Consider the following 22,530-nt stretch of genomic DNA (forward strand, 5'->3'; position numbering starts at 1 on the left):
GAACGAGAGAGAGAGAGAGAGAGGAGAGAAAAATCCATTGAAGTCAACACAGCACACAAGCGTATAGACACAGAAAACGGGAGGACGGACCGAAAAAAAAAAGAAACACCGCCACTGCCACAAACCATCACCTCCGAACGCACGGTCCCACTATTCGGCAGTCGAGGAGCGAAGCTGCCTCCCGCCGGGCCGCTTGAAATCACGCTCTTTATTTTTATTTTTTTTTTCCTTTTTTATATATATATCTCTCTCTCTCTCTTTCTCTGACTATTGCGCTTTGGCTTCGTTCCCTTCATCTCATTTGTGTATCTGTGACTCTTTTTTGAACTGAAACCGAGAGAGAGAGAGTATCAGAGAGAGAGAGAGAGAGAGAGAGGCAAGAGAATGAAAGAGAGAGTCGGGAGCAGCTGACTGTGAACGAATCTCGGCAATATGGGCGTTCTCCTGTGCACGATCTTCTCGTCAATTTAATTGTGTTGCTGCGAAAAAAACAAAACAAAAAAACTACTCGGCAGAGAGTTGCGATTGCCCGAACCAGAAAGAAAACACGACAAAGAGGAGAAAAGTTTATCACATAACACGGATCAAAAAAACAAAAGGCAAAAAAAAAAAAAACAAATAGACGTTTTGCTTGTTCAAAAAACGACGCCTGCAGGCGGGATAGTGTCAAGAGGGAAAGTGCGCACTGGCGGCGACGTAATTGGTGTATGTGTGTGTGTGTGTGTGCGTGCGTGTTCGGTGCGGGCGTTTTTCTATACGGTTATTAGTTTACACACTCTGCGTGGGCCTATTTCTTGGCCTGCATCTGTGACGCTTGTTTCGCTAGCGCACCGCCGACGAGTATTTATTTTATTTTTTTTTTCGGCGGTCAGCCTTCGTGAAAGTCGACGTCGATCGCGCACACACACATTGCCATTCAAGAAGGAGAAAACATACAATCAAGAAAGAAAATAAACACGACCCGAAGGCGATGCTGTGGGTACCGGTAAGCGTCGAGTATTTATTTGGAATTTTCGTGTGAAATTCAACAAAAGCCATTTTCTGTTGCTTCGCAGTTAACGAGTCCAACAGCCTTCGATGCTCGTGTTATGCACACTTCTTTTTTATTTTTACACAACTTAAACCGCCGTTTTTTTTTTTTTGCGTTGCGTCTAGTCCCGATTTTTTTCTTTACGACACGCCTACGCACTCGAAAGTTGTACGGATCGCATTCGTCTCCTTATAGGACGCCCCCGTTCGTTAATGTTAATGTTAGACGTTAGAAGTTAGAAGTTAATGACAGACTTCCGTTTGTTAATCGATGGTTCCTGGACGGCCGGTTTCGCGTTCATATCATTCATTCATGTTCTCCGGTATGTGCGGGATGAAACATTTAATGGCAGCCGATGAGATGAGAAACTTTCGCGTGGTATAGTCGGTCACAAGCAATGGCCTCATCACAATTGTTTTCTAGTTTTGCAAGTCGATTTTGTTTTATTATTGGACTTTCTATTTTGTTTTCGAAGGGTGAACTTTCTATCCAATATATTTTTTTCGGGAAATGACACGTCGAGTAAAAAAAAAAAAACAGTCCATAAGCTCGTAGTTGCAACAAGTCAAAGCCTACTTCCTTTTCGTGTGTGTCTGTGGCGCCATTGATGATTGAAGAAAATGTACAGCTGTGATGGTTGGGTGGAGCGATTTAATAGCCACTCAACCATAGAATTGAGCCTACCAGCGACACAACGTTTTCATAGCCCCTTCTTCTTTTAAACTATTATTTTTATTATTATTATTTTCAACTCGCTCAATGGGTAGACCTCCACTTCAAACTGACTCCCCATCTTCTAGCCATGATTTTTTTTTCGACTTTTGGGTATAAACCTCCCCTTTTTTTTTCTGGGTGTCTACTTGTTACGCTAAACAGACAAACCCCTTACCATTCAGTTAGTTCAGTATTTTTTTTTTTTTTAAAGGCCGATCCTCGGCTGCGGCACGCACCCACAGCTTTTTACGACCGCGCTCTTATTTTCTCCCTTCTCATCTTCATTTTAGAAATTTTCGGGACCCCAAAAAAATAAATTTTTTATGGATGAACCGAGGGGGAAGAGTGAAAAGCTTTAAAGTGTTACTTTTGTTTATTGATATTTTTTTTTTTTTTGTGTTTCATCTTCTCTCCGTTCTTTTTTCGTTTTGGGTGTCGTATAAAAAAAAAGCAGGAAAAGCTGCGATCGACGACGGACATCAACATCTTCGTTGAAGAAAAGAATTTCTAGCTGTTGAACGTGAGCGCCCAATTCGGAGAAGAATGTGCTGCTGATCGAGCTGGCCCCTTTTTTCCCTCAGGTTCTCTAAGAAAAAAAAAAATAGAGAAGACGCTGGTGCACCGACGGTGTCATAACTCATGGCCCCATTCTCGTCAACATATGTCGACTTGCGGAAGGAAATGCGGCCCGTATGACAGACGCTTCCCGATTCTCGTCAAGGCAACTTTGGCATCGCCATAAAAACGATAAGCAGCGGTGACAAACGTCAAGTCAAAAAAAAAAAAAGAAAATACAATCGGAAAAACGAAGATTAATAGAAGGAAAAGGAAACGTAGGAAAGAGGACCATAAACACAGAAACAAAAAGAAGACCACAGAACAAATAAAGAGAAAAGAAAAGGGACGAAATAACAGAGACAACATTGACGATTGACGGTTGTTTTTCGTGTAGGAAACGTGAAGGGGGGGGGGAGGAGGAGGAGGACAGTGAACTATTTGTTGCGTCCCGTTCGTTCGTCTGGAGTCATCTGGTCTTTCCTTTTTTCTTTCCGAAAGAAGAAGAAAGAAGAAAAAGCAAACATTATACCACTGACAAATGGCTGCTGCCCATCAACATTCTTCCGGTTCGTATAGACAGTTCGCTTGTTGTTCTTCTTCCGTTTTGTTTTCGTAAACATTGTCAACAAGCAGTTTTTGCATCTTATCCGTTCCACACTCGTCTGTAGTCCTTTCTCATTTCAAAACTTGATCATTTCTAAAAATGCTGTTCATAAATTCCAATGATATTTCACACAGCATTCTAAATTCGGCATCCCCGGCATTGCGTCTAAATTGCCTCTGCATTTTTTCTAATCGGCTTGTTATTTTAATAAAAAATCCCAGGCAACGGAAAAAGGACACGATTTTTGAACCGGCTCTTTCCTTGGCGATCGTCTTCTAGTCACAGATCGAGTAGCGGCAGTCGCATGATGAGCGGCGGCCATAACAAGGAATCGCCAGGCCAACTGTTCTCCGGTAGCAGCACGAGCAGCGTCCGACGCACGTCGCCCGTCGATCTCAATTTAGGCGCCGAAACGTCGGTAGGATCGCCGATGATGGCCGTCCCTTCTTCGCTGCCCATTCCACGATTTCCCGACGTCGTAGAGGCTGAGCCGGCCGTCCTCTTGCCGACGCATCATCGGCGAACGCAACGACACAAAGACGGTGGCAACGGCTTCCGTGTGACGGCAACGGCCGCCACGCCACCCACTTACCAACAGCATCAGCCGCCCGATAAAATGGACCACGAAGAGATGGGCGCTCTACGACATTTGGCCAGCGAATTGAACGCCGCCCTTCGCCTTTCCGAAGAAGAGAATCTTCTACTTAAAGGTAAATTGTCCTATTTCTTCAGTTAAATAGTGAAGGGGAGGCGATTTTTATTGTTGATGTTGAATTGCCTTGTTACGTACTGTTGAATTGCATTGTTACGGTGGCATGCGATCACGAACTCGGAGGATCACGAATTTTCTTTCCCCCCGAAATACTCGCATTCAAATAGACTCTCGACTCAAAATGGGAAGAAACATAATAGTAGTTATATGCTAGTAAATAATGGAATATTTTTAAAGAAATACCGCCGCTTCTATAAGCGTCCCTCAATTTTCGTTTTTCTCTCTTGGCCGGCTGCTAAATACGGTCGTTTTGCATGGAAATAGCCCGTCATAAATCTTAATTCATGATGCCGCCTCGCTTCGGTCATCGTTTTTTTTTTTTTTTCATGTCTTTCACAAGCCACTGTTGTCTCTGCCGCTCTCAGCTAATCATCGTGGTCATCTCAACACATGAAACGTTCCAAAAAAATGCATAGATTTCATTTCAATAGCTTTCCAGAGGCGCCCACGTTGGCCCAGCCTTGTCGACAAGCTTTTTCCTACTTTTAAATGAATTCCCGATGTGCACAGTTGCCCGTCATCGGAATTGCGGGAAGCTCACGTCCGTCATCAAAACAAGCATGAATTCATCTTCTTCGCTTCGACCATGGAATGCGCACTGTATTGTCAATAAAAGGAAAGGAAAAAAAAAACATTTAGAAAATGGAGAGATAAAAATATTAGAGAAACGAGTTTTACAAACGAAATTTAAAAAAAAAGGGAGCACATGAGATTATAAAAAAATAAGGAACTGGAATTCGTGAAGGAGCGAAAGATGGTCGGATTCACGCTACGTAGCGTGTTGGTCGCGTGTGCGAAAGATAGAGTAATCCGAAACTAGGCGTGTGCCACCTCTTTTTTTTTTCAAGTTACGTCTTACTATCTACGCAAAGCTTACATGAGGACAGAATATAACGAGGGAGCCAAACACACACACACACACACAAAAAAAAAAAGAGGGGGCGAGTCATGCACAATCATGTTTTTCTTCCTAGCTTTTGTTCATTTCTAATGTCTCGGCATTTCCAAACAAAATAAAGACGATAGAGAAAGAAGCTGGCCGATTGTTCGCATCGACTTTGGGGTCCTCGTGCCCGTTAGCGTGAGCCTTTGCTGCACGTTTTCGCCTTATTTGGTCGTTGAGACAGTAGGCCCTTGTGTGGCGTGATGTGCCCATTTTTTTTTTATTTTCAAAATGCCTCCCCTTCCGCCTTGGCCGGATCAAAGCATGCGAACCTAACCCAAGCCAACGACTCTCTTGACAAAATACTGCAGCCTCATTATCTCGTAGACGGCAGAGGTCAACACACACAGCCGTATAGGAACACGTTAAGACGTCCGTCGCGGCGCGGTCCGTCGTGTCGTTCGACGTATTTTCTTCTGTTCGGGAGAAAACAAGAAATGTATTCTTTTGTAGGAAAAAAGAAAGCCCTTGTCCGGCCTTGGCTGTCATAAATTCTAGCTGACTGACCCGCGCCGATCAGCCCATCTGATAATCATTTTCAAACTCGTCCGTATATGGAGGCCGATCGTTTCATTGCCTCAGCTGTTTTCTCTTGTTTTGTTTAAAGCAGCAATATAGAGGGGAAGAAAAAGAGAAAAAAAAAATCAAGGACCTAGTGGGGGCCACAGTCAAAGAGACGGTCATCCAGCAGCTTGATTTATCGGCCAATAAACATATGTATGGACGTTGATTCAATCCCTTGAACGATAATGCCTATTCAAAAGAAGTTTTCCTCTTCGTTTTCCTTTTGTTATGCAACACAATTTTCGATTTTTGTTTTTAATCCTTCAGACATTCTTCTCATGTCTTGTTTTGTTTTTCTTTTGACTACTAGCCAAACTTCAAACGCTGGATGAGTGGGGTCTAATGGCCGAACAGCAAGAGGACGTCGGAGCCAGTCAAACGGCTAAACTGGATCGGCTGATCGAAGACTTGCGCGACATCGCCTCATCGCAACCCACCTCACCGTTCACATCGCCTGTCAGTTTTAGCCCTTTTAATTAAAACAAGAAATATCCCCTTTTCTCTTTAAGAAAAAAGAAAAACATTTCAGAAATGCGATTAATAATTCTCATTCCCGTTTGCGTCCAAATAGTTCGTTCACAGACGGAACATGCGCGATCTCGGCCGCATTCTTCAGCAGCGGCAATCCGAGTTGAGGCGGTTAACGGCCGAGCTCCACCAAACGCAGACGGAACTGCTTTTCACGCAGGTCGAACTGGATCAGGTGCGTCGCTGTCTCCAAAGGCTCGACCAGAGGCTTTTGTACGCCGAGGACGAGTTAGACCTGGCCCGTCAAGGTTTGCTGCAAGCGTCCATTAGCAAGTAAGCAAGACACACCCTTCCTTCTTGTTCTTTCTCTCTCTTTTTTTCGTTCGGCTGGACATGCCGGCGCTCCTTTTTGTGACCCCCAACGAGATGGATGATGCACCCCCTTTTTCACGCCCTTAATTAATTGTTTGGAACGTAGCATTTTTTCTCATTGACTTGCGGACTGGTCTGTAATAGGCAGAGGCTGATGCAAGAGCTGCAGACCACCAGAGGCCTGTTGATGAGGTGTTGGGGTCGCGTCCGCGATTTGGAACAGCAGCAGCAGCAGCAGCAACAAGCGGCCGGCAACATGCTCGAGGCCAGCTGAAAAGACAACGACTTTTGACAGGTTCTTAACAATCCAAACGCCACGCGCGCCCATCTCAACACACAGCCGGACAAAAAAACAAAAACAAAAACAAAAACAAAAAAATAAGAAATAAAAACAAAGACTCATTTGCACTTGGTTCGCTACCGCCTTGGTCGGCACGTTTCTGTTTCCAAGAACACGGCGCTGTTCTTGTCGCTATGCGGCCAACCCATTTTCAAGTTTCGTTTTTTCTCCTCGAGCCGCTAACTAATTAAGGAAATACCAAAGACAGCCCAAACTAATTGCTCCAAGCGCAATCACGTAACGTAAGTCTAAAGAAATGCTTTTTTTTTTCATTATTATTTATTTTATTTATAAAAAAAAAAAAGAGAAATTTCGATTGTATTAGGGTTTGTTGCACGCTGGAAAACAAAAACTAAAAAAAAAGAGACGTCAGCTATTTTTATACGATTCGCCAATACCAACATGGCATGATCTTTACCAATGTACATGGTAAGCCCATCCTCCTTCTGCGCCACTCCTTTTTCCCCCAAAAAAAGAAGAAGGAAAGAAAGAAAAAAAGAGAAAAAAAAAAATGAATGGAATAAAATCAAAGTCAAACGGAGCGACGGGGGATAGCGAAGGTGGCAATGAGAAGTCTTCGGCCACACGCACACACACGCACACACAAGAAAGAAAACACTGATACTTTCGGTCATACCATCCGACTGCAATAGCCGAACAAAAGAGAAAACAATAAAAGAAAAAGAAAAAAAAACAAGCCACAAACGGCTAAAAAATGATGACGGATCGTTTTGGACGTCCACCGAAAAAAAAAAAAAAAAATCTGAATGAAGAAGAAACATCACGAGAGCGCCCTTATTTGTTATTCAAAATGAATCAGCTGGTGAGTTTGAACAGCAGCAGGTCCCCAAATTTCAGCTTCGATGCAACTCTTTTCAAAAACAAAAAAATATTCATTTGTTTTTTGTTTGTTTTTTTTTCGGTTTTCCTCACGTGTTACGAAACGTAACGGATAGTGAAGGACTGGAGAGATACGAGGTGGAATCGAGTGCGACAGGAATAATTTAAAAAAAAGGTGGTTTGTAAAAAAAAAAAGAATGGTTAACGGGTGGGAATCAGCTCATCAAGTCTCTGTTGGACGCGGTCATGGCATCTGATGGAGGAGGGAGAACAGTAGCGGCGGCGGCGGCTGCAGCGGCCGCAGCGCTTAGGACTTGTCCGTTACTCTCGTCCGCTCCATCAAGAAGTCCCGCCTCATCGCCAGCAACAGGTAATCCATTTGGAGCGCCATCCTCACCGCCTGCAGGCAAAAACGAATCCAATCCCAAACGAATTGAACTAACCGAATGAATTTTTTTTGAAATAATAATATTTCATTACCAGCAGGGGGCGTGGCCGTCACCCGTAATCGTTTGGGGTCTCCGTAAATCAAAGAATGGACATTGGGCGAGCTGCTGCGCGAATTGCTCCGCTCGCGGGTGAAGTGGTGAGGGGCGGCGGCAGCGGTTGTACCTTGTAGTTCCTGTTCGTCCAAGAAACGATCCATATAGTCGGTGGTACCAGGATGGAGGGCATACTTCTTCTTCTCAAGTCGTGCCCGATTGGCCAGCACGTCATGTCTTTCCGTTTTCTTCCACAAGTAATAAAACTGGACGAGCTCGCCAACCGAACGCGTTCGCACCTTTTGCTGCTGAATGTGGTGGAAATCTTTGCCGTACATACGCAAACCCGCCTCGAAATTCTTACACTCCTCCTCTGACCAAAGCGAGGCCGTGTCGCATGGCGTCACGTTGCTCATTTTCCGTCTCCGCAAGGCTTCTTCGACGTTGTGTCCGCATTGCAATAGCTGATGCAATGCCTAAAAATGCGTGTTCCAAAAATTGTTTGAAATTAACCCAACGGTGAATACAACAAGGTCCACTACTTATTTTTTGAATTTGTTTTCAAATAGATAATTGTCTCTTACCTGTTCGTCATCTCTTGTATGAGCCCCCATGGGTAGGCTAGCCAGTAGCGCAAGTGTCTGCAGCGGTTGGGTAGCAGATGAAGTGAGTTTACTTCTCATTAGTTCCTGCTGAATTTGAGCGCAGCGCTGCAGATATTCGTCCGTGACATTGTCATCGAGGACCCAAGGAGTCCATAACAGTTTGTCTTCATTTTCATAAGGCACCGTTTGGAGGTTGTCGTAAGGGCTCAATCCGGAGGGAACGCTGGATTGGTACTCTGAGCCGATCATGATCGTCTGGCAGCAGACCAAAAATGCGTTAAAACGCATCAGTGCATTTCGAAGTAATGTTTAATACCTTTCGCCATTCGTCTTCCCCTGGTGCATAATCAACGTCGTCCTCCTCGTCGGCTTCTTCATCTGATGCGGTGGCCCCGGCTGCTCCTGACGATCGAAGCAGCCTTGCTTCGGGAACGTTACCTTCTTCGTTTGAGTAAATAAGGTGTAGGTCAGAGCGGGGTTTGATATCAATGTTATTCTTGACAGGACGAACTGCTTCTTCGCATGGATGCGCTACTGAATCTTCCGCAGGCAGGTCCTTTTTATTAGCGGATATTGCATTTCCTGAAGAACTACTCTCCGATTCTACACTCTCATCATCATCATTGTCTTCTTCTTCTTCATCATCTTCCATTTCCTCATCCAATTCCTCTTCGGGTAGTCTTGCATCCGTTGGTGCTGCTACTTCTCCATTTCCACTGCCACTACCTCTGTCCCCATAGCCATAAAGTGCGAGTAGCTGTTCAATAGGCATGTCCGACTCCTGCGTAGAAGACAATTTAGTCAGGGCTAAATTTGGCTGAGTATGGACATGTGGCTGTGTGGCATGATAAGACAGTTAGTGACCAAGAACCAGTGGGGTTAGCAGGTCTCACTGTTGTGCAATCAACCACTATTTCTATTTGTTAAAATGTACTAACTTTTTGCAAGTTATTTAACTCGTTCTGAGGATCCTCTCCACCAGCAATTGCGATGGCTTCTTCTTCAGCTAGAGTTTGCTCATCGTCAAAATCATGAACTAACATTTCAGCTGTAGGTTCAAATTCTTGATCACCATCTCCTTGTTCAAAGGCCAATTAAAAAGAATATCAATACGTATCTTGACGACACCGCCCAAAATGTTTGTAAACAACAATTACGTACCTCCTTTCCCGGGGCTTTGCTCCCCGTCTTTCAAAAGCTGAAAACAAAACACAACAGTTTAGGACTTGGCGCTTTCACAAGCAAGAGAAATAACATTTGACAACAAATCTTGCGAGAAGGTAAAAGTGTGTTGTAATTTTTTTACCACTCATGAAGTCGAAAATACATCACTCAACCAATTTTATATATATATATAATGGTAAAGCGAAAAAACAACCAACTTACCTCATCCGCCATTTGAGTGTCACTAAACTACGCGGACAGCGGGCTTTTCACAAGCAAAAGCTTAACAAAATTGCGCGGAACATCTTCGAATAACTTCAAAACAAATCAAATGGTGGCAAAGCGAATACAATCATTTGTGTTTCAAATAAGTAAAGAAGTTCAACATTTGGATGGCGTATAACAATCAACTTTTGCAATTTTGTGTTTCATTCGAATTTCTGAGTTTCCGTCGAAGGCATCACAACTTTTTACTGCCACGCAGGTTGTTATTTTTATTTCAATACACATGTGAAACGTCAAAATCATAACAGGACCGGCAAAGACGAAGCTCTTATTGTGCAACAAGAAATAATTCTCAATCAACTGCAATAGAACAACTAAGCGTTAATATAATGTTCATATTCGTTTTACGAATATGACGATGAACAACAGACCGCAGTTGGCGTATTCGTATACGTGCAAAACTGAGTAGAAATGACTGCAAACTGTTGTCATGGCGACGTTAGATAGCTGAAAACAACATATCCAAAAAATGAACGTTAAGGTGAAACTGGTCGAAAGTCCAACTATCTTTTTGTTGAAAATAGACAGTGATTGTCTTATAACCGAATCTGCTGACATTTCAGAAGAAAATCAATTAGAATTAAAAAATTTAAATTCTAATACGCAAGGATGTTGCAAGAGCACCCAAACGAACACCGCACTGCAGATCTCGGAGAAAGAACAAACAGCTCCCTTGATTATGAATGTCGGTAACTAAATCAGTTCCTAGTTGTTATTTGTAAAATCAAAAATAACTAAGGTTTCTTAAACACAGGACCAAGACTCGCAGGCAACTGTATGGGATTTATACGGTAATTTGACATTAATTTCGAATAATTTTTGCATTTAACACGGCATTCACAACCATTTTCTTGTTAGATTCTTATCGGGCTATAGAAGAAGACGAACTAACCGATGAAAAGCCGATTGAAACGAAAAGCCCACCAACAGTTTCTAAAGTAACTTCACTAGGAAGATCTCTGTCGTCGATCGAAATCGCACCTCTATGGGCTGAGATGGTTGGCGTCGCTTGGCCGAGAGATCCTCTTCAAAGAGTTGAGACTGGCGATGGATTAAGATTCAAGCTGGAATGGAAGATGATTTGGTGCGACGACAATCAGTTTACCAAAGTCACCTGTGTGGCATGCAACCCACAAGACCGGGTATGCAATTTTTTCATTTAAAATACGGCCCAAAATGATTGATGTTTGCAATATTAAATGTCCTACGTCACGTTCCTAGATGCTCTTTGCTGTAGCGTATCAGAACCTGAGCACCCACAGAGGCTTTATCACTTGCTGGAACGTGCAAAACGTAACTTATCCGGAACTTGTTATTTCCTCTAGCACCAACCCAACCACCGTTAAATTCTCGATTGACAATCCACGTCTCATCGCAGTTGGCGACGAAAGTGGCATGGTTCGCTTTATTAGCATCTCTTCTTCGTCAGGCCACATTGCAGAAAACCGGGTTCAAAGTACAGTTTCAATTCTACTTGTTTTTTTAGGTATAAATGATACGAACTCATTCGATGCGTTCCATTAGACACTGGCCATAAAGGAAGCGTGCTTGACTTGTGTTGGGTTGGGAGCAAAGTACTCAGCAGCGGAAGTGACGGAAGAGTTCTCATGTGGATGGCTGTGACGATCGAGCTCACACTCGATTGCCAAGGTATAATGCTGGCCGTATTCTTCATTTCAGCGACGATATCATAAAAAAAAGAGTCTGTTTTTAATGATTTATGTTGTTCGCAGTTATTGCAGAATTGCAACCGTCCTACTATCATCTGGAACTGCCAAGGTTGATTGAACTGACTTTGCTCTCACAACCGGACTGTCTGCCTACGCCGGCTGCTCGGTGTTGTGTGGCACCGCTCAAAAGCGATCCGGATCGATTTATCATCGGCTCCGAAGATGGTTCCCTTCACACCGTACGAATCCTGAAAATTTGTTTGATTTTTTCGAAACTTTATTTTAATTTAACATTCTCCTTTAGTTTTCTTTCCTTCAAAGTTATGTCCCACTCTTGACGAACCAAAGACATGTCGGGGCAGTTGTTCACATGGAAAGTATGTTTTACATTAATGAAATATAAAATTTTTGTAACACTTAGAACAGTGATGTAGGATAGCTTTCATTCCCTGTTAAGCACTAAATTTAAAATTTTTGAGCTGTTCGAAGTAAAAGCAATTTGTGGGAAGGATTATCATGGAAGGCGTGTTAGGTTTAGATGACAAGATTTGTTTCATCACAGGGATAGATTATGAAGGCAAGGAATTCCTCATCTCCCTTGGAAATGATAACATGATATACGTAGAGACACTGCTAGCAGGAGAGAAGAGTCAAGTTACACCTTTATTTCCAGAGCCCTTGGTAAAAATGTTTATTTTGCCAACTTAATAATGCTGTGTGAGTAATGTACAATTGTTTTGTGTGTCAAACAGGGATCTATCATCAATTTCACATGTAATTCTGATACTCCAGAGTTGATGGCCATCTTGAAACCTGATTCAATCGAACTGTGGAAAATATTTCCAGCGGCCATGTTTTTAATCAGCGCTCGCAGAATGCCTGATCCCGCCTGTAAAACTTCACGACTCACTACCGTTTGCTTCCTTCCTTATTCAAAGGTGAATCAATAAATCAGTACTTTAATTTTTAATTCCCTTAATTCCAGCTTCGGATTTCTATTTGTTGTATAGGCCCTTCTTGTAGGCGATGACATTGGTAAAATCCATGTTTATTCACATAACTACATATCGTGAAAGTACCATGTATTTATTCTAATCGTACACACCAACCTTGGCGGGTTTTTAAAGTAAACTATTACAAGACAATCACAATTCAGATACTCTCATCAAACAGAAATATTCAATTGCTAATGGTTTTGTTACCAATAAAAGGATTTCATTTTTAAATGAATAAAGAAAATTTAATTTATTCTTGACTAGGCCAACTTAAACAAAAACCATATTACCCGAATATATATTCACATGAAACTAAATTGCTTTAATTACTACGTGTAGTTACAATTAAGGGACAGCGGTGACCTTTTCCGCATTGAAACGGGCAATAAAACAACTTATCTATTGGTCTATTCAAACGATTACGAAAAGCCGCAAACTAGGTATTGGGAAACGGGGTTTTACGAATAAGATTATCTTATATTGTCCAAGTAGGATTACCTTATCAAATGCAATATACAGAATCCGAAAAAGGGCAAAAAAATTACATACTAATAAAGCTGCGACAAAAGAGGTGTTAGCACCGTGAAACGAAGCTCATCGTAAATCTACTTGTGTCAGGTTTGTACCGCAACATGGTGAGTTAACTAGCATTAAAGTCCTATTTAGATGCGAGAAGAAGGTGAAAATAACATTTATATTGCTTTGCGTTGATAGAATATAAAAGCAAGCAAACATTTTATTAAAAGGGAGCGATGTTTTCTTACATTTCAATTGTCATCCCCCTGCCATGATAAATTCACGAAAATCCAATTTGCTTTATTGTTTAATTCTTCTTAATACCTACCGTGTATTAATTGAGCAATGCCGACGACGTGCTGGGCTTAGTGCATTCTGTATAAATACTCTGTATATCAACAAATTCTTGCATGAAGGTCTGCTCGCACGGCAGAGAACCACTACAGTAAGCAAGGCCCTAGGAAGAAATTTGCTAACAAAAAGTATTGAAATATTTTAAATACTCATATTATATTTACACTGTATAGATTCATCTGAATTAAATAGCCTTATGTTTCTCTTTTCCTTGTTAAGGCGATTGACCAACCATATTCGTGCTGAAGATGGAAGTAACAAGTAAAAAAAGTACTCGGTTAACTGTTGTACTTTTAGCTCTCGCATGGATTTCAAGCATCAACTTGGCCACGGTAGCTACAGCCGAAGACACTGATGACGTATCGACTAGCAATTCGTCCTTAATGCGAGAAGCTGCGAGTAATCCTACGGCCGAAGACAACAGCTTTGGTAGAAGTGCGGCCGCCTACAGTAGCGCATTGAGCGAAGGCTCTTCGAGCGTCGCACAAGAAGCAGGATCCTCCTGGACAAAGCTTCAAATATCGCCACTTGCTCTAGGATCAATGCCGTACGGTACGTTCAGAATTAACATTTACGAGCACTCGGCCAATCTACTGGCCAGCACTCCCGAGTCACGCAAACGATACTACTACGCACCGATTGCTCTCTTGGAACACATCAGCGTCTTCAGTTTGTTTAACAACGTTACTGGAGTGCCTGAATTGCGATTCCGCGTACAGCTCTGGCACGACGAAATCGAGAAGAAAATTACAACTTACACCGCCAAACTGTTGCAAAGAAAGGTTTTACAGGAGCAGGTCGAGGTGATCCCATTCAACAAGGTGATCCTCGTCACAACGTCTCCTTCAAAAGATTACTGGCCGTCGAACGAATGGATTCCCTATCAATTCCACCAGTCGATCGAGTTCCAACTGACCTGCAACGAAATGATCAAATGTCAACAACTCGAGAAAAACATGCGCGTAAATCCCTATCAGTTCTCTCACTTGAAATTGCTTTTTAGTTTGGACTCACAGACGACGCAGAGGCGCGAGACTGTCATCCGCGTGGAAAGCATCTTATCTGGCGAAATGATGAGCACATTGAATCAACGATACCCAAACAAGCCCGATGCTCTTTTAACAGCACAGGACGAGAAGCGATTGTTGACCGAATCGGCCACCAACGTCATTGTCGATTCTTTCGACGATTCCGAGGTCATCACGTCCACGTCCGAAACGCAGATCTATAGCATGTTGAAAGACATGCTCATCAGCGCCCGAACAACGATCAAAGATCAGGGAGACGAAATGTGGGAGTCAGTATTCTGGAACGAGGACAACTACAGGCCTGACAAAGCAACCAAAACATGGAACGAGATATACAACAAACTGGACACGGAAACGCAACGTCACCTAAAAGAGGAGTTCAGCGATTCAAACAGTTTCAGTCTTTCAAATGAAGTACGCCTACGAATAGTTAAGGTGGCCACATCTGTAAGCGCATCATGGAGTTCGAGTGGTTTAACCGAAAGCGAAGCCATAGATAAATTCTACCAAGAAACCAAGAACTCCGTGCAATGGGAAGGTGAACAGTTCAAGCCGAAACAAATGGATTTGAGCCGAGTGAACCTGAATGATTTGCGAGACTCGCAGAACTATCAAGACCGAAGTGTTCGCGTTAGTTACTCGATGGCCGTTTTGTCCATCGGAATCAATTTTGCCGAGTACAGTGACGCTCAGTCGAACAGCATTATTTTCCAGCTCCAGAAACAAGTTGACGGTAATAGCGTTTGCCATCCCTAGATTTTGATGGATTTGGCCTTAAGCTTGTACTTAATTAGATCAAATTTAATTGTCATTTTGAATTTTGTAGATTTGAAAACCTCTCTGAACGTTACTTCAACGAGTAAGTATTTAATTTAATTTAATAGGCTACAGTTGTTTCATTGCCTGAAAAATTTTGTCTAATAGCGTTGGCTTTGCCTATATTTCGTGGGTTTGCCCTAAGTTTATTTCAATTTAATAGGCTACAGTTAATTTCACCTGAATTGTCTAACAATTGTTGCCGCTTACTTTTACGCTTTGCCTTTATCTCATTTTAAATGTTTCAATTCGTTTTCAGGTTTGAAAACTTCCCAGGACGTTTTAGCTTCAAGTAAGTATACTTTCTTTTGAAATACGATTTGTTTACTAAACTTTTAAGGCGGTACATGTTACCGCTTAGTGGATTGTTTTACTATTGCCAATCCGGCCAAAGGTGTACATATCCTTACATAAATAGTTTAGAGATGGATGTTCATTAGAATTTTGTATTTAACGCTTAATTCTTTCAATTCAAGGAATCACTGCCAACCAAAACCGACTCACTTCTCTCGAGACGAAGAAACCTGGCGTCTACTTCAACGTCTACAGAAATTCGTCCTTTAACGTTCAAAACGCGTTCATTCCTTTCCAAGCCGCTCGTCTTAACATCGGCAATGCAATGAATATTGGAACAGGAGTTTTCAGGGCCCCCGAAGCCGGCATTTACGCCTTCTATTTCAACGGGATTAAATACAAACCATCCGATGGTGTACTAACTAACCAAAACGGCGCAACTACCATCGCTTTCTATTTGAACGAGCAGTCCATAGGGAGATCAGAAGCAGGACATTCAGCCGAAGAGGGAACACTCTCCTACAGTACGATTGTAGAACTAAAAGCTGGTGACCAAGTCAAGTTGAAGCTTGTCCAAGGAATCCTTCATGATTCAGTTGTGTATCACACTCGGTTCTCAGGAGCATTGTTGAAAGGGAATTAATTCGATACGCAATAGTGACTGTATTCATCTTCTAAAAAAAATGACATGTATCTTTTCTTTGTTAAATACCAAATGGGTGAAGGTCTATATTCATTTAGGAACGTAGGCTACCAACATCAGATTTGATGAAGCAAAGGGGTTAGTATAGTTCTACTGTTTTAAAGTGAAAAATATAACAAATTTTGCTATTATATGATGCGGATTTCTTATTGTTTTTGTTATTGCAATAAAACAATCACAATTCGAATACATTCATCAGACAGGCACATTCAATTGTGAATCGTTTTGTTGCCAATAAAAGGATTTCATTTTTGAATGCATAAAGAAGATTTAGTAAATTCTTGACTAGGCCAACTTAAAACAAAAACCAGATTTCAAAAAATAATATACTATTATGTGTGACAACCTTGAATCGATAAAAACTAATGACAAAACAATATCCATATACCACAGGTCCATAACCTTACATATACGTATCAATAATATAGTCGGTTTTAATTTATTCCCCCAGAAAAGTCTGTTTGTCGCAATTACCTTTTCCTTTATTCGTTGACATCCAGCGTACAGCGCCTGTTGAAAGTTTGGGCAGTTTCTCGAATCCATTTGTTGCTAACTGTAACGAAATCATTTCAATAAATCTAGAAATCTTTGAAAACGAATCGAGTGACGTGACTCACCCCATTTGTGACCCAATAGGACGGGACAGGCTCCGTGAAGAGTTAAAGGATCAGGTTTTCCACTGCGTTTCAAATTGAACCAAAAAGCTGCCCCGCCTCGGACAGGCTTGACAGCGACGCCAGCCCGCGGGAAAGCCGTCGACCCACCGCGTTCCACGTCGTTAAGCTGTAATCGAATGACAATGGTGATCACTTCGACATAAAATGATGCGTTTTATGATCCTACAAAATGTTTTTACCCATCTCTCCGTGTAATTCCCTATACCGAATAGCCAGCCGCAAAAACGGTACAAGAAAATTGGAAATATCATCGGAAAAAAGCAAAGCCTTGCGGCTAAAATATTGCAGCGTGACTGCAATTGTGTCTAGTAGAGCTAACCACAGGCTCCCATAAATTGACGAACAATAGAAGAAGAGACTTAAGGTACTTGTTTTTTCACCAAGTGCTCACCAGAAGTATGAAAATAAAGCTTCCCATAAACATTCAAAAACTTGACTGGTTATTGGGGTGGATCTCTTAACGAACCCGTAAACCATGCGAAAAAAAAAGCCCTTAATATTAGAATAGCAAATGCAAAACCATAACGAAACAAACACGAAAAGAAACAAAGCGGGAGTGCGTCAAAATGGCTTCAACATGCCGATGTAACAGTTCCCGACTTAAACTGAACGTTCGGCATGAACAGCGAGAAACATGCCACATGAGATTTGGTCGATGAGGAACAACCGTCTAATACTCACGTAAAACATAAACGTTGCTATCCGATCACCAGCTTGAAGCTCTCGATGATGCATGTATTTCTTTTTCGCCTAAAACAAAAAACGAAATTGCGAAAGAACGAAGCATGGCATTCAACCAGAAAAAAAACAAAAGTTAGTTCAACCAAACGAAAATCCATTGTTTTTCACATGATCCGGAAGAAGTGTGTTAAAAGCGTGAGAAAAAGGTCTTTGTGTCCACTGCCCGTTGCCAGGGAAGAAACTATTGTTTCTCTAGTCCAATTCTATACACGTCGATCTACTCCCTTTTCTAAAAATTTAAAGTCTTTTATCTTTTTCGACTTACGTAAAACATGAAAGTTGATATTCTGTCGCCCATTGCACGTTCTTGAGGTGGCATCTGTCCCAGCTGTGAATGGGACCATTAGTGCCGCATAAAGTATGTCAGTCATGTCAACAGTGCAAGGTTTAGTTTGAGAAAAGAAGAGTTGAACAGGTGCGAAATTTAGTGATGCGCCAGGGAATTCATTTCAAATTCTGTAAATGTCTAGACATTGAAACTTAATCTTCCGTTAAAAGAATAAAAGACTTTATCGTGAGAAATCGTGAAGCGTAAACGAACGATTAAATAAAAAATGGCTCGTTTACTTTTGCTAAAGTAAACGTGTCCAACGCGATAAAAAAGATCCCCTTTGTTTGCGCTAAAAAGACATTTTCCAAGCCATCGTGGAATCTGTTACCACTGCCACAATTAAACAGATCGTCTCAAGGTGACCGCCAACAAATTTGGGAACGATGGGAATGAAAACGCGATCATTGACTGAAAATGCCTCTTGTTCTGGTTGCCTACATACGTTGGAAAAACGCGTCCACTATTAGGAACAAAGAAGAACACGGATCCCTCAATTTAGATGAAGGGAAATTCTACTGGCGCATCACTAGTTAGAATAACAAGAAAAAAATTCATAGTTGCCTCGAAATCCGCTTTGCCTTTCATCAGGTAGTCGTGATGAGGTGCGTAATGACCACCGATCCCGTAATTAGCAACCTAGGCACCAAAGCAATAATTACGAAACAATTTGAGTAAAAAAATTAAGTTTAAAAAAACGAACTTGAAGTAGCTCAGCTTCATCGTGAATAGGATTCGTTTTCAAGCCAGTAATAAGCGAAATACGTCGAGTTAAACGGTTTAACAGTGGATGTAATCCTTCAGCAAGCCAGGCCGTTTTTGAAGTTCTGACGTTGGAAACTTCATGTCCGGCCCCAGTTCTGCCTTGCACCATCGATCGAGCCAACTGTATTCAATTCAATGTTTTTCGAATCACACACTCATCTTCTCGTAAAGAAATCTAGTTACCAATGGTTTGGCCAATTCTTTAATCGTTTCGATTTCATCATCACTCAGGACATCGTGAAAAGTGTAGATAGCTGGCTCCATTGAATTCTGTTCGATTTTGATTGGCATGAGAAGAAAATAAGGCTGGCGACGGGAATCGTACCAGCATTTCAGCTGCGCCAATACCTTATCGTTCTAAAATTACAGGAAACGTATATAACGTCAATCTCATACTTTTTCAAAGTATTTGCGGTTATACCAAGAGCGTTTCGCCCCTACACAGGGCGTTGAAATTAGTGGCGTCGTCTTGATCGGTGATGTGCTTTCCCACGTTGTACTTTCGGCTGCGGATGATTTCGCTGCGCTGAACGCCCGCCGATTTCTCCTTCAAAGGCAATCGGAACGAATTGGTGTGCGATAGAACAGCCATCGGATGCCGCTTTTTCGTTTGTTGCAAAGTATCGTCATGCTGCATTATTAAAACGTTCAATTACAGTTCAAAGAAATTGAAACGATGATGTGTTTACCATGTTGATAGCGTGCTGAATAAATTCCATCACTTGGTCCTGTCTTAGAGTTCTGTTATTTTCCTGTCCGGCCAAAATATAAGATTCTTCAAACCACTCTACTGCTCGAGCGTACGCTCCCGCGTTGAAGGCGTGTTTTCCCATAAACAAGCAATCTTGTGCGGTCAATTCTACGGAACAAAAAGGAAAACAGTGTCATCAGTACCGCACCAGATGGCTTGAAAAATAAATAGAGGGAACATTACCCGCTCGTGTTTGCCTTCCCCAAAGATTTCCTCTTGCTAATTGAGTCATATTTAATTCGTAAGTGTCTTGTAAACGAACTAACGCTTGAGCTGCACCGAAAAAGTCCTCTTCTTTCGGGAATTTTGCACCCATGCGTACCTGTTCCAACCGCCTCAACGCATCTGTTTAAATCAAGAAAACTTTGATCCATGTCACACATGTATAAAGTCATAACAATACTTCGCCAATTGTCGGTTTTGATTTCTTTTTCAACTGTTTGCCAGTCGAAATAGAGTCGTTTCATCAATCGGTAAGCGTGAATCGGATTCCCTGCAACACGTTCCATGAACTCTTCTTCGCTAGCCGCTTTTTCTTCGACGACGCTCTCGTAGTCTTTCAGATATCTAAAACACGAAGAAAAATTTATAAAATAAACCATTTTGCTGATTTTAGCTAACGACGTGCTCCGTTAAAGAAAAAGTCTTCTTTTATTTCACTTACTGGCGAATGATTCCCAATTTAGCTTCCGTTTGGGCCACTAATTCTCCGAGCACGTTGACCACTTGTTGTTCAAGGCGAAAGGTGTTGGCCAAATCGGCTGAAGCGGAAAACATATCACCAACAACCGGTTGATTTCTTAGCAGCAGGGCTGTTATTGTTATTAGGAAACTTGCAGGAATGGAACCCATCATGCCTCTTTATTGTTTCAGATTATAACCTGTTATGAAAAAAACATAATAAACATTATCAAAATAGCGTATCACAGTTTGGACGTTAACACTATGCGTAATTCGTTGCAATGACCTTAAAGAAAATAATAGCCTTTATCATAACCAAATTACACGATGATAAACCTCACAGGAAATCAACTAAAACCACGACCGACTCCCACCGGACCAAAGCCACAAATTATTGAGGTACCAACACATCAGATTGTCATATTATTCGTGCAGTGATGATCTGTTTTGATTACATTCGTTATAAACAACAGATGTCAAAACAAATTAGCCGTGTTATGAATATTCCCTACCCGAAAAAGCATGCAAACACAAACGAATCGATTTTATAATTTGATTTTAAAATAAATTTAGCTTATGTCGTTTCAAATCTGGGATATGTCGTGTTTCTGGCTAGTTGCACAAGAAAACAGTTAAGAGCAAACAAAACATGACAGATCCCAGTTTCATAGCAATTCAAATACAAATGGCGTGCTGTGTGTGGTACCCATTGAAAGATATCGTTCTTTGTGCAACATATTTTCACGCACGCTAAGTTACCGCTAACTCCTCGATTGGAATATAGTATTCGTTCATTGAGCAGACAACAGCTATTACAAAGTGAGCGCTTCACGGACTTTGGGAAAAGTCCCGTTAAATTTCTAAGCTGCATCGATGTGACCCTTTGAGCCCTACGATATACCCTTGAAGCTAACCATAGATTTTAAGAAAGATGTAGAAAAATAAGGATAGAACATCTATGTGGAACGAGAAATAAATAGCACAAATAGCGCCAGATGGAATGACGTTAGTTAATGCGATGACGAAACAAAAAGGCTATCCTGTCGTTCGGTTGAATGCGACGGTGATTAAAGAGCGCCATGCAAATGATGCCATCTGTTTTAATAACCTTCCCTTAATTTAGATTTCCTTCCCTATTGTTTGAGAGATGATGAGGAAGGAAAGCACATGAGCATTGCTCCGTGGCACTGAACGCATTCTCCTCTTGCGTGAACGCAGACATACGAAGTTCACGGACCTACCGGACGAAGTTTAAGGACCTATTTTTTGTCTAACATTTTTCAAAATTCCGTTATGAAACTATGTGTAGACGCTTTTACACGTCCTATTGTGCAATTTTTGTTTTCACAAACGATGCCAATCAAGAGCCAACTCGAGTGAACGGTATAATCGGGGGGACACAATAAACGAAATCTTGTTCGAATGAACGTTTTCCCACGGGAAACAATCTGGCACGCTTTCAGTGATCTACCGCTATAATGTACACGTTACGATACAATGCGGACCGATTTTTCTTTTGAAAGGCAATCATCAACTTTTGCTGTATCACCGTTAACATTGAAAGTATAACGTGGAGGAATTTTCTGAAAACAAAATCTACGGAAAGAAATTGCAATATTCGAATATTCCGCATAATTCGTGAGCCAATCAACATCCCCAAACGTACAAACAATACAAATGACTTAATTACGAATCAAAATTAATGATAAGTGGTTGTTTCTTACCTGTAGGCCTGAAGTCTTGAATTAAATGTAAGTTGAAGAATCTTGTTAGCGTCCGCACTTCTTGACGATTGCCGTCCAACTGTGAGCAGACTTTGTTGTACCTGGACTGGTTAAGGTTTTTTTCTTTCCCGGCCATTTTTCTCTTCCTTTGGACGACTAGGAATTCCACAATTCTATAGTAAGCCGCAAGAAGAGAGAAGGGGAAAGGAACAACGTTAAACCATCGGTGAGACACGACACAAACAATGACACACACACACACATTTGAGGTCTTTCACACATTTGCTTCAAGGACGTTTGCTTACCTGAGCGCAGCTGGTATGGCCGATGTTGGTAATAACTCCCAATGCCTCTTTGAAAAGCCTCTGGTAGACGGAATTAGGAGAAACAAAGGGAACCTCATCAAAAAGTCCGATATTCTCACAATTAAACCGAGTGATGACGCGTCTTTGTTTTTTTTAGAGGTGAAACACATAGAATACCTGGTATTGGGTTGTTTATTACCCTACCACACGTATCATGTACTTATTAATCTACATCCGTAAGAGCGCGAGACGCAGTCCATTCGGATTGATCATGCGAATTTCAGACTGCAATTTTTTCCAGATAATTCTTCAGACGCGAAACAAGTCATTTAATAATTACCCATAGCTGTTGAGAACTGTTCCAGTTCACATGCCGCAGAAACAATGGATAGTTAAAACAACTTGGCAAATGGAAGGAGGGTGGAAAAAAGGGAAAACGAC

General features: G+C 41.7%; 6 protein-coding genes across 13 annotated transcripts in view; 3 read left to right on the top strand and 3 right to left on the bottom strand.

Moving 5' to 3' along the window:
* The window catches only part of LOC130695088 (cell division cycle protein 123 homolog), a 39,006-nt gene that overhangs the window by 14,026 nt on the left and 2,450 nt on the right, over positions 1-22,530 (bottom strand). The gene's annotated exons all lie outside the window — the stretch shown is intronic.
* Positions 399-8,228, top strand: LOC130695089 (uncharacterized). Of its 6 annotated transcripts, none has more exons than XM_059495080.1 (9): positions 399-985; positions 2,196-2,868; positions 3,128-3,616; positions 5,496-5,641; positions 5,757-5,986; positions 6,170-6,607; positions 6,671-7,192; positions 7,322-7,575; positions 7,689-8,228. In XM_059495080.1, exons 2-6 carry the CDS (start codon positions 2,841-2,843, stop codon positions 6,297-6,299), a joined length of 1,023 nt encoding a protein of 340 aa, XP_059351063.1. In that variant the 5' UTR covers positions 399-985; positions 2,196-2,840; the 3' UTR covers positions 6,300-6,607; positions 6,671-7,192; positions 7,322-7,575; positions 7,689-8,228. The 6 variants fall into 6 exon arrangements, with proteins under 6 accessions (XP_059351063.1, XP_057374193.1, XP_059351062.1 ...); XM_057518210.2 differs by having other exon boundaries at positions 6,691-7,192; XM_059495079.1 differs by having other exon boundaries at positions 6,691-7,192; positions 7,692-8,228.
* Positions 7,397-9,725, bottom strand: LOC130695085 (mesoderm induction early response protein 1-like). Of its 2 annotated transcripts, none has more exons than XM_057518201.2 (7): positions 9,679-9,725; positions 9,454-9,490; positions 9,231-9,370; positions 8,609-9,073; positions 8,272-8,547; positions 7,686-8,163; positions 7,397-7,605 (listed from the first exon to the last, which is right to left on the bottom strand). In XM_057518201.2, the coding sequence occupies exons 1-7, from the start codon at positions 9,688-9,690 to the stop codon at positions 7,421-7,423; spliced, it is 1,593 nt and encodes a 530-aa protein (XP_057374184.1). In that variant the 5' UTR covers positions 9,691-9,725; the 3' UTR covers positions 7,397-7,420. The 2 variants fall into 2 exon arrangements, with proteins under 2 accessions (XP_057374184.1, XP_059351061.1); XM_059495078.1 differs by having other exon boundaries at positions 8,609-9,127.
* Positions 9,889-12,637, top strand: LOC130695086 (dynein axonemal intermediate chain 4-like). Its single transcript, XM_057518202.1, has 10 exons — positions 9,889-10,426; positions 10,496-10,532; positions 10,600-10,883; positions 10,963-11,197; positions 11,266-11,391; positions 11,475-11,650; positions 11,716-11,788; positions 11,974-12,092; positions 12,164-12,349; positions 12,422-12,637. The coding sequence occupies exons 1-10, from the start codon at positions 10,211-10,213 to the stop codon at positions 12,482-12,484; spliced, it is 1,515 nt and encodes a 504-aa protein (XP_057374185.1). The 5' UTR covers positions 9,889-10,210; the 3' UTR covers positions 12,485-12,637.
* On the top strand, positions 13,341-16,330 carry LOC130695083 (uncharacterized). Its single transcript, XM_057518198.1, has 5 exons — positions 13,341-13,404; positions 13,496-15,037; positions 15,131-15,163; positions 15,380-15,412; positions 15,597-16,330. The coding sequence occupies exons 2-5, from the start codon at positions 13,525-13,527 to the stop codon at positions 16,055-16,057; spliced, it is 2,040 nt and encodes a 679-aa protein (XP_057374181.1). The 5' UTR covers positions 13,341-13,404; positions 13,496-13,524; the 3' UTR covers positions 16,058-16,330.
* LOC130695084 (prolyl 4-hydroxylase subunit alpha-1-like) lies at positions 16,188-22,296 on the bottom strand. 2 transcript variants are annotated; one of them, XM_057518199.2, is made up of 13 exons: positions 22,090-22,296; positions 21,785-21,957; positions 20,044-20,260; positions 19,783-19,946; positions 19,563-19,724; positions 19,318-19,487; positions 19,050-19,259; positions 18,812-18,985; positions 18,567-18,749; positions 18,428-18,502; positions 17,476-17,544; positions 16,735-16,900; positions 16,188-16,670 (listed from the first exon to the last, which is right to left on the bottom strand). In XM_057518199.2, exons 3-13 carry the CDS (start codon positions 20,232-20,234, stop codon positions 16,600-16,602), a joined length of 1,635 nt encoding a protein of 544 aa, XP_057374182.1. In that variant the 5' UTR covers positions 20,235-20,260; positions 21,785-21,957; positions 22,090-22,296; the 3' UTR covers positions 16,188-16,599. The 2 variants fall into 2 exon arrangements, with proteins under 2 accessions (XP_057374182.1, XP_057374183.1); XM_057518200.2 differs by lacking the exon at positions 17,476-17,544 and adding an exon at positions 17,801-17,863 and having other exon boundaries at positions 16,203-16,670; positions 22,090-22,291.

This window comes from Daphnia carinata, chromosome 4, assembly GCF_022539665.2.
Source record: "Daphnia carinata strain CSIRO-1 chromosome 4, CSIRO_AGI_Dcar_HiC_V3, whole genome shotgun sequence".
Classification (NCBI taxonomy): Eukaryota; Metazoa; Arthropoda; class Branchiopoda; order Diplostraca; family Daphniidae; genus Daphnia; species Daphnia carinata.